This window comes from Cornus florida, unplaced genomic scaffold, assembly GCF_030987335.1.
Source record: "Cornus florida cultivar Cherokee Brave unplaced genomic scaffold, ASM3098733v1 CherokeeBrave_3.0.0_Hap2_Chr08, whole genome shotgun sequence".
NCBI lineage: Eukaryota > Viridiplantae > Streptophyta > Magnoliopsida > Cornales > Cornaceae > Cornus > Cornus florida.
The window spans coordinates 3,495,611-3,507,133 of record NW_026775578.1 but is presented as its reverse complement, the minus strand read 5'-3'; the positions used below and the strand labels follow the sequence as shown (position 1 = coordinate 3,507,133).

General features: G+C 35.3%; 2 protein-coding genes across 2 annotated transcripts; one reads left to right on the top strand and one right to left on the bottom strand.

Annotated features, from left to right (window-relative positions):
- Positions 1–4,104: 4,104 nt before the first annotated feature.
- Positions 4,105–4,737, bottom strand: LOC132268570 (uncharacterized). Its single transcript, XM_059769401.1, has one exon. The coding sequence runs from the start codon at positions 4,735–4,737 to the stop codon at positions 4,105–4,107; it is 633 nt and encodes a 210-aa protein (XP_059625384.1).
- Positions 4,738–8,652: 3,915 nt separating this feature from the next.
- LOC132268569 (protein FANTASTIC FOUR 3-like) lies at positions 8,653–9,528 on the top strand. Its single transcript, XM_059769399.1, has one exon. It carries the CDS (start codon positions 8,653–8,655, stop codon positions 9,526–9,528), a length of 876 nt encoding a protein of 291 aa, XP_059625382.1.
- Positions 9,529–11,523: the final 1,995 nt, after the last annotated feature.

The following is an 11,523-nucleotide window of genomic DNA, read 5'->3' as shown; positions in this document are numbered from 1 at the left end:
GTCCCACGGACACGAATTGTTACACCTAAAATCAGCCGAATCAATCGATTTATAAACTTATGTAACGGTATCGGACCTTTGAAAAAGAGTTATAAATCAATCGATATGGTGAACCATGATGCACCATACTTGGGCCAATTGGTTAAAGTGAATTTTCAGACCTAAACCTTTAATTAATCATGTTTACTAAATACGAGAGAGTGGTGGGTCATATTTTCTTATATTTTGTACTGACGAGCAATTAGTGAATGTAGATTAAATTACTGATCTCCAAATTATTGATGGGTAGGCCGTTGAGGGTTTACTACTTTGACTTCTTTTTAGATTTGATGAGTATTCTCAACGACATTTCTAATGTTTTTCTTTCCCACATACATATTGATCAAAATTTGGACAAATTGTGAGTCAAAATTATTCAAAAGGGACTATTTTTTTTTCTTTTTCTTTTTGAATAAAGGGAGTAACAATTTTATCATTCCATTGTATAAAATATAATGTAACATATTACTAGTTAATTACCTTATATTTAAAAATGCATCCCATTATATTTAACAGGTTAGATGATCGATCCTGGGTTGGACCCAAGTATTATTCTATTTATCAAGATAAATAACAATACTCAAATGATAAATGTTAAGAGCAACTCCAATAGGCTGGCAAATGGGCTGCCAATCTCAAAATATAGCAGGTGAGTTTAACATGGGCTCTCTAATGGACGGTTAGATGGGATGCCAAAATATAACTTTGCCAAATCTTGTGCCAAATATAGCACAAACTATAGCTATGGTTATTGTTTCTGCCAAACTGAAATATATGGGTTTTGAACTTTTGATTCCTGTAGATTTTGTAGTTTGGTGTTGTGCTTGTATATATATATATGTCAGTATTGGTATATATGTATGTATATATATGTCTGTGTTTATATATATAACTATATATGTTTGTTAATTCAAAAGTTATCTAAATTTTCAAAACTCAGTTGGATTTGATAATTATTATTTTTAATAAGGCAAATAAGCTAAATAAAATACAAACACTCACAAAAAAAAAAAAAAAAAAAAAATGGTCCATCATTGAAACAGAATTACTAAAATATATTGTTTTGATACTATAACTACTCACAAAATATAAATTTAACATGTGAAGTTTCCTCTTGAAGACTCTTATCACTTCTGGTTTCAGTCCTATTTGGATCAAATGGATTAGTAACCTTTTGCATTCCACTAGATACTCAATTCTTGTGAATGGATCTCCCACTGGTTTTATCCAACCCTCAAAAGGATTAAGGCAAGGATGCCCCCTTTCACCTCTGCTATTTACTTTGGTAGCTGATCAATTATCTCAGCTTATTAATACTTCTATTTCAGAGGGGAGACTTACATTGTCAAATACTGCCTTGAAAGCAAAATCCACATGTTGTCATATTTTTTTTGCTGATGATCTTTTGATTACTTACAAAGCTTCAGTTTCTAATGCTAGAACACTTAAACATATTTTCAAGATTTTTGGGGATGTTGCTGGTCTTTATATTAATTATCAGAAAAGTAGTGTTATCTTTTCCAAGTTTGCCAGAAGAAAGAGATCAATTTTGAACATGCTTCAATGCAAGGAGGATGTCTTTCCTTTCAAATATTTGGGGTTACCATTGAGTTCTACTGATTTCAGAAAATTCCATTGTAATGCTCTTATTGATAAAATCTCCAAAAAGCTCTCTCATTGGAGTACTAAGCTGTTATCTACTGTAGGTAAAGCTGAGCTGATCAAGTTGGTTATTACTCCTACATGTCTTTACTGGTGCAGCGTTTTTCAACTTCCTATAGTAGTCATCAATCAAATTCAAAAGATGCGTAGAGATTTTGTTTGGGGAAGCAGGGAAAAAATGAATAAACTTCATCTCTTGAGCTGGGATATGATGTGCAGGCCCAAAGATGAGGGAGGTTTGGGTATCAGGAAATTGAAAGATCTGCAGGTCACTTCTCAGTGTGTCTTGGCCTGGGATTTCCTATTAAGCAAGGATAGGCTTTGGATATCTTGGTTTCATCACAGGTATACAACATCTTCTAATTTTTGGAATGCTATTCCTAAGATTTCACATTCAATCTTGTGGAAGAACATGATTAATGTTAGAGAAACTTTGCTTAATGCAATTCATTTCTCAATTGGTGATGGGCAGTTCTTTAAAGCTATATTAGATCCTTGGTGTGAGGGGGTGACTTTATTGCAGAAATTTGGCTATAGAATTGTCAGAAGGTTGGGTTTCACATGGAATTCATCATTGTCGCAACTAATGATTGATGGTGGATGGAATTTTGAATTGTTACAGGAGGATATTTTTAAACCTATTAGAGATTATTTGTGTACATTGACAATTCACTCTAGAACTGATAGGTTACTTTGGTATGGAGGAAATTTCACATTCAAAAATGTGTGGGAAAGCTGTAGGGTCATAAATCCAGAGGTTAATTGGTCTAAAATTTGCTAGGGCAAAGCTAGACCGAAGTGGTCAGTTAATGGTGTCTTTCTGTTCCAAGATAGACTACCATCTATGTATAATATGCAAAGAAGAAATGTGCAGTTGGCTCCAAGATGTTCTCTTTGTTTACAAGGGATTGATACCAGAAATCATTTGTTTGTTTAATGTCCATTTGCAAGGAATTTCTGGAAATGGTTGGCAGACACTCTTGATTGGAGGACTGATTTTACTCTTTTGAACTCAATGGATGATTTGTTAACTTGGTTTTTGCAGCAGAGTAGCAAAATGGTTCACACTATGCTAGTTGCTAGGCTTTGGGGTATTTGGTAAGAGAGAAATCGAAGACTTCATGACCACAGTTCTAGGTCCACCTCTAAGGTGGCTCGACAAATTTTATATGAAGTTCTTGATGTTTATAATGTCCCCCTTAGGGACATTATTTAGCATTATTTGTTTACATTTCATTTATTTTTTTGAAATAGGTTTTTCCATTTCTGTTTCATTATGAGGGAATGCCCTCTGTGCGCCTGTAAATACTTTTTCTTTCTTTTATACAAACCCAATTATGAAAAAAAAAAAAAAAAAAAAAAAAAACATTTTGTATTAAAAATAGTCTAAAACGATCTATCATTATGAAATTTGTTCGAAACTCAAGAAGAATGAATATATTATGTGTGTGGCAGGATGAAAGTTGTACAAATAAATTTGACAAACACGGATTAATCAGAGAAATTTCATGTGGGACCCACCATGCATGGTTCGTGGAATAAGAGCAACCCCAGCACACCATCAATGTGTGTAATATGTATGACTGTGTAGAAGCAAAATCTTTCCTGTGCAGCTTATACACTTGCGGGGCCCACATAATGTTACACACTCAACACGCCACAATTGAGGAATGGAGTAGCGCCTGTCAAATGCGCAGTCGCAGCAGAAAAGTGGGCCATTTTGTGGGTTTGTGTGTGAGAATAATATAAAATAAAAATGTGATATGTAAAATAAGTATGGTATGTATATTGGATTAATTAATTAATATAAAGATAATTAAATTTTTATTAATTAAAAAAAAAGTCATTTTTTTTAATATAAATAAAAAGAGTCATTTAATTTACATAAGCTTTTAATTAATTATTTTTTAAAAGAAAAAAAAAAAGTTAGTACTTTTTGACTTATCAATTTAATTTATTTATTTATTACATAATAATTTAATTAATTTGCATGATAATATAAAATATAACATTTTATTCAATTAATAAATTTAAACATCTTCATCACGTACTGATTTAATTAATTCGCATAATAATATAAAAATTACATTTTATTCGATTACACCAAATTTAAACATCTTCATTACCAAATTGATTCCACAAATGTTCCATCAGATGTCTTTTGAGATCAGCATTATCCGCTCTATTACGAATTCTTCTAAAACGACCGGAAATGTGTGCCGCCAACATTGTTGGGTTTCGAATGTATTGTGGGAGGGATATTGGCTCATCCGGCGGAGGTGTCCATTGCAAAATGTGTCCACGCTCATCTTCAATGATCATATTATGCAATATGATGCACGTTCTCATTATCTTGTTTAAATCTTCTTTATCCTAATAATACACGGGTCCTTGCATTATAGCCTACCTGATCTGCAACACGCCAAACGCTCGTTCAACATCTTTCCTAACGGCTTCTTGTTTTTTAGCAAATAATTTCTCTTTGACAGGTGTTGGGTGTGGGATGGTCTGAATCAAAGTTGCCCACTTGGGATAAATACCATCAGATAAGTAATACCCCATTGTACGTCGATGACCATTTACCTCGTAATTAATCGGAGGCATTGTGCCATTGATCAGGCTATTGAACACCGGGGAATGATCCAAGACATTCACGTCATTGTTTGAACCAGCCATACCAAAGAAAGCATGCCAGATCCACAGATCTTTCGATGTAACCGCCTCCAATATAAGGGTAGGCTTATGATTTCTTCCCTTGTGTATGCCATGCCACCCTGTAGGGCAGTTCTTCCATACCCAATGCATACAATCTATAGAGCCAAGCATACTTGGGAAGCCTCTTTCTTCACCTTCTCGAAGCAGACGTGCAATGTCCTCTTCGTTCGGTATGCATTGGTACTGCCCTGCATACACTGCAATTACAGCATCACAAAAGTGCTTCAAGCTTTCAACCGCAGTGGTTTCAGAAATCTTTATGTACTCATCACAAAGATCTACTGAAATTCCATATGCAAGTATACGTATTGCAGCTGTCATCTCTTGTATAGGAGTGAAACCCATACAACCGAGGGCATCAGGCTTCTAGATGAACCATTCGTCATATGCTGTAACACCGTTTAAAATGCGAATAAACAACTCTCGGCGCATCCGAAATCGTCTACGAAACATCTCGGGTGGAAAAGTGGGATTTTCAGCAAAATAATCTTGGAGTAGCCGTTGGGCTGCTTCCTTTCGATCACGTTTAATATATCTTCTCTTACGACGTCGAAAGAATGCATTTACCTTCTCAGGCGATAACAGTTGCATCACTACATTCATCCTTTTTTGATGTTCTTCAAAAAAATCTTCCCCGTCAGAAGAAGAAAATGAACTCAATGGAGAAATTGACCCGGACACTGGAATAGATTGTGATAATGAAGCCATTTTTTTTCTATAATAAAGATAAAGACTAAAAGAAAAGAAAATGAATTCGAAGATGTAAAGAAGTGGACTTGATAATTGAAAAAATGAGAAAATGAGTGGTTTATACAGCCATTGAGAATATAGTTGTTGAAGAAAAAAAACAAACAGAATATATCAGTTAGCAAAAAGACAAACATAATATAGCCGTTAGAATAAGACAAACATAATATAGTCGTTGGGAATATAGCCGTTAGGAAAAAGACAAAATTGTAATGTTTACTATTCTTTTTTTTTTTTTTTTTTTTTTTTTTTTTTTTTTTCATGTGTGGAAGTATTAATGTATTTTTTTGTTCCTGAGTTGTATTTTTTATTTTATTTGTAAGAAGTTATGTAATGCACTTTTTTTTTCTTTTATATATATATATATATATATATATATATATATATAAAATCTTGTATCTAAATCGGAGCAAACAATTATAACCGTTTGTATTATAGTTGTTGAGAATAAAATTGTTAAGAAAAAAATAATAATAAAAAATTTATTTTATTATTTAAAAAATAATGATATAATAAAGTGTACAATGAAAAAATGAGTGCACAACAAGAACTTAAAGTCTTAAAAATAAGTGTATAATTAAATGCTGATGTAACTATACATTTTATATAAAGTTGATGACGTGGCTACACACTTTATATAAAGTGTGTGTGGAATGAAAATCAATGAGTGCACTGGGGTTGTGGGGTTGCTTTAAGTATAGAATACCCGACTGGGGTATACTAATGATTCTCTCCACAGACTACTTTTAATGGCCTAAAAAGAATAATGATACTCCGTATTCGGCAACACTCAAAAAAAAAAATAATAATAAATAAAATAGTGGGAACTACCATCCTTATGCCACCGAAAGGTGCGAGTGTTGTTGCCTCATTGCACTTCAAGGGCATAATGCATCTTTATTTACTATCGGCACAAAATTAAATTTAACAAATTTTTTTTTTTCTGATTTTTGAAAGACACAAAAACAAGGACCAATATGTCTAACCGCAAGAGTAAAATAAAAAATCGTATGAAAAAATATTTTGGTTATTAAGATTAAGAAATTTCTATAAATTAAATATTTTTTCTTAATGTCCAAAATTTTCAACAAGTATCTAATGGTGCAGCCCTATTCCCGACAAGGACGAGCCTTGGAAGAAAAAAGACGACACCGCATGGGTCAAAAAGGTAGCAAAGTGCGGCTCTGTTGATATGTTGTGTAAGCCACGAATTGATTCCCTGTCTATCTATCTTAGGGAAGCTCGAAAACTGTGTATTAAGAATAATGTGCGACTAAATACCATAAGGGGATTGATGACGCAAATAATCCCAATTTTTTTTCCCTGCTTCACAAGGGTTTGGTCGGCCAATTCTAAACAAAAGCAAACCACCAACAAATTAGATTAAATAAATCATTATTTCACATTGGTTACCCAATCACACGATTACGTGAAAGTGTTAACAAGAACTAATTCTAAATTTACCTAACTTTAGTAATTTCTTTACTTAAAATTGTAATTAATTTCAAGATAAATGGTTGTGTACTCCCCTCTTTTAAGTTTTTTTCAATTTCATCAACAATGACAAATTTGGATGAACAGCTAAATAAAATTATTATTATTATTTTATTATATATCATTTTATGATTGATTGAGTTCATATAAAATAATTTAACAGATTGGAGTAGAATTATGTATAAAAAACGAAAGAGCAGAGTATAAATGCATTCTTTTAATGGTGATCACAGTGGCGACAAACAGAAACAGCTGTAGTGATTCATGTTTATGTTTATCCCATCTTTCTCTTCTTTTTTTTCTCTTGTGAAGATAAGCATTGTGTGAATTAAAGGTAACGAAACTTAAAGACAGAGGCTGATTGGTGTTTTGGTGGGGAACATATGAATGGAGATACAATCAACTTAGGTTTTAAAGCATGAGTGATCCGCATCAATGATATCATAAACAATCCTTTGTTTGTTGGCTTGTTTTTGGATGATAAAAGAGTACCTACGGAAAGTTGTTTTTTTTTTTTTTTAAATCATTTAACACTAATTTCCAAATCAATCCATCAAATTAAGAAACTCATAACAAGCCCATTAAGTCCTTAATTTTTTAAATATATTAAAAGTGCCCACTTCATAAAATCTTCAAAAATGACCAACTTTTTGTTCCCCTTTTCCTTGTTTCTTTTTCTCGTGTGGCAGAGTAAAAAGCTAAATAATTCTAGTACGCATAAATTCTTCTCCCTCTAGTCGCCACAGCAGATGTCTCTCAGTGAATGCTTTTTCTACACCCATAAATTCACCATCACTCCCTTCAATTGTCCTTCATGTTCTCTCTCTCTCTCTCTCTTTCTTGAAAATTTTAAAAGTCCTCTGTTCTTCGCCTCTCTTTCCTCTGTTCTTACTCTGTTTACTTTAAATCTGACTTAAAAGTATAAGACTATGTCCTCGAGTGTGTGTCAAGGGCTGCCATCATGTCCTGAGTATAAATGCATTAATGGTCTTGGAGTAGAAATACGTATAATAAAGGAAAAGGAAGAGTATAAATGCATTTTTTTTAGTGAAAAATTAAATAGATACAAATTGAGAGATTTTGTTTATTACTATGATGTGTGGACCATATCACTTGTAATGGAAATTTCTTAGTAATAATTACAAAGTAATCTCCCAATGTATATGGCACTGATGGTCACAATATGATTGATGGTCACGTGAATGATGTTCAAAGCAGATTGTCTTGTAATAGCAAATTTCCTTCTTTTTCATGGTGATCACAGTGGCGACAAACAGAAACAGCTGTAGTGGATTCATGTTTATGTTTATCCCGTCTTTCTCTTCTTCTTCTTTTCTATTGTGAAGATGAGCATTGTTATGAAAGTGTGTGTGAATTAAAGGTCACGAAAACAGAATGGTACTTAAAGATAGAGGCTGATTGGTGTTTTGGTGGGGAACATATGAATGAGATACAATCAACTTAGGTTTTAAACAGTGCAAAGCAAAGGTGATCCCCCATCAATGATATCATAAACAATCTTTTGTTTGTTGGCTTGTTTTTGGATGACAAAAGAGTATCTATGGAAAGTTTGTTTTTTAAATCATTTAACACTAATTTCCAAATCAATCCATCAAATTAAGAAACTCATAACAAGCCCATTAAGTCCTTTATATTATATATATATATATTTAAAAGTGCCCACTACATAAAATCTTCAAAAATGACCAACTTTTTGTTCCCCTTTTCCTTGTTTCGTTTTCTCGTGATAATGGGCGGCAGAGTAAAAAGCTTAATAATTCTAGTAGGCATAAATTCTTCTCTCTCTAGTCGCCACAGCAGATGTCTCTCTGTGAATGCTTTTTCTACACCTATAAATTCACCATCACACCCTTCAATTGTCCTTCATGCTCTCTCTCTCTCTATTTCTTGAAAATTTTAAAAGTCCTCTGTTCTTCCCCTCTTCCATCTGTTCTTACTCTGTTTACTTCACATCTTACTTAAAAGTATAAGACCATGTCCTCGAGTGTGTGTCAAGGGCTGCCATCATGTCCTGAGCCTCCGCTCGTTGAATCCCTTGTTTTAAGGCACAAATTGACTCCACCCAAATCCAACTTTTCTCAATCCCACAACAATTGTTCTGGTGATTCTGAACACAAAAGCAACAACAATGACGACGAGCTGGGTGATTGGAGCTGCATTCAAGCTCTCTCCAACGCATCCCACAAAGAGACTGTCTATGTTCACCCCCTTGTAAAGCGCTCCTCATCCATTCTAAGCATGAAAAGCTTGGAAATGTGCACTGAGAGTTTGGGAAGCGAAACAGGTAGTGACATTAGCGATGAATTCTCTTCTCTTTTATCGGAGAATCAGAACTTCCACACAATGCATCATCGATCAAAGCCTCGACAATTTACCAAAAAAGTGATTGGTAATGATAGTTTCCCGCCTCCCCTGAGCTCGATCAGCGGCTCAGACACTGTTCGAGTAAGGCCTCACCGGGAAGGTGGCCGGCTAGTTATAGAAGCTGTCTCTGTTTCTCGCAACACTTACCTTCAGGCCAATCGTGTGAATGGCCGGCTTAGGCTCTGTTTGCTGAAGGACTGTTCTTCGTATTGTCAGAGTACCGAGACCAAAGATGAAGAGAAAGTAACCAAATGCTATGAAGAACTTGAACGTGATGAAAATGGCGATCAAGAACAAAATGTCGATGATGATGATTATGACCACCACGACGATAGTGGTGGTGATTGCTCGAGTGAGGGTAATGGTGGGAATGTTGGATGTGAAATTGGGATTGAGGAGGTTCCAAGGCCAAGCAGGTGCAAGGAAGGTGGGAGTGGGAACAAAGAGATGTCAAGCTGGGGGTCATTCTATGTAGCCATCTCTTGAACCCTAAAAAACTCTGCTGGAAGTTGGAACTCTTTGTGTGTGTTTTTTCTTCGGTTTCATTTTGGTTTCTCCACCTTGTTTTTCCTAAAGAGAGAATCCGGCCTCAAGATGTGCATCATTTTGTTTTAGAGAATGATGGCTATTATGGTTATTCGAGTATTGTCTATCCAGTCTGTGACTCTTCACAGCTTTTGTTGATGGATTATCATATTTTTTATTCTCACACTCCACCCATATACGAAGTATTTACATAATGCAAGTTACTTACGAATACATTTCAAGGTCTTTGCACCATCCCTCGTTGGATAAAGTGTTGTACTACCCGCTCCTACCATCACTCATTCAGCACCTGCTATCATTGCTTCATGGCCACCCAACAGCAAGGTACCCCTTGTTGCTACTGCACCTGCTCATCTACCATCACTCAATCACTATTTCGTTTCATTATTTTGATCCTACTATCACTCAATAAGCATCCAATATCATTGTTTTCCAAACCCTTGAACATCTGATATCATTGTTTTATAGGGAGACAAAGCCTTGTTTGATGAGGCCGTGTGGTACTGCACCTGATCCTACCATTACTCAATCAGCATTCAGTATTATTGTTTTGATCGTACCATCACTCAATAAGCATCCGTTATCATTGTTTTGTAGTGAGACAAAAGCCTTGAACATCCGGTATCATTGTTTTATCATGAGACAAAGCCTTGTTTGATGAGGCAACGTAGGCATGTGTGGTACTGCAACTGAGTCTAACATCACTCCATCACCATTCTGTATCATTGTTTTGATCTACCGTCACTCCATAAGCATTCACTATAGTGAGCCAAAGCCTTGTTTGACGAGACAAGGTAGGCTATGTGATACTGCACCTCATCCTACCATCATTCAATCAGGTGACAGCATCCGATATTATTGTTTTGTAGTGAACCAAAGTCTTGTTGGGCTTGCAGGCTGTGTGGGGATTACCACATCACTGGGCCCACGCAATTTTTTTTTTAGCACTCACGCTACAAACAAAGCGAGGGAGTTTGACCTGATGAGTCTCACTTTCTGTCCTGTCCCTTCTTTCTCTCTCTCTCTCTCTCAAACAATTTAAAATTTATTACAAGTAGCCCGCCAGCACCATACTAGCTAACTGGGCTGGTCAGTTTGGGAATGTTCCCTATATTCACAAATGGGGAGAGCCCAAAGTAACTCTTCATACAGGATGCTTTTATGCTTTAAACTCACAACACTTGTAATGATAAATTTCACCACTTGTATCGGTGAGTTTAGATTGGTGAAATTTATCTGAAACTAATAGCAAAAATGTTTAAAAGTGAAATGTGTTGAAATTGCACCGTGGAGTAAAATGTACGGGAGAGAATTATGTTCCATCAATAGGACTTGAATTAGAAATGTCATAGGGTTAAGGTAGTATTTTGCACAGTACCAAGTGGAGGAGGTTTTTGGTACTTGAAAAGGCTGGGTGATGAGAAAGAGTCGGAAGGCACAATTAAATTTATTTTCTAACACATTAAATCTACTTCCAGCCAGATTTAATTGTGTTAAGAATTTACAACATACTACAGAACGAGGAAAGTGGGTAACATTTCCTTAAAAATGATGATCGGACCCGCGCAGAGTTGTGGCTTTTGTGGACATAGGTTTCTTGTGTGAGAAGAGAGAGAGGGATGTAGTAAGATATAAACATACACGTGATTGTGTCTATATCCATCATGTGCTCTATAGAGAAGGAAAGAACCCTTTTGTTCAAAAACCACAACTTTTTACTTCTCTCACGATATCTTTCCATTAATTTCCACCCTCGAGGTATGCCACTGCAAGAGATGAGATGCTCCCAACACTAGTGTATTTGGTTGTCCCATCACATGCAAATTCTACTTAGAAAATAATAATAAATCCCCCGACTCCGGACACCCTCCGGAGGCGGGGAGTTGTCCGGGAGTCGGGGTCCCTACCACTACTCGTTGTACTTGAGTGATTATT

Coding starts and splice junctions, on each gene's coding strand:
- LOC132268570 (XM_059769401.1), bottom strand. CDS start 4,737: ATGACAGCTGCAATACGTATACTTGCATATGGAATTTCAGTAGATCTT.
- LOC132268569 (XM_059769399.1), top strand. CDS start 8,653: ATGTCCTCGAGTGTGTGTCAAGGGCTGCCATCATGTCCTGAGCCTCCG.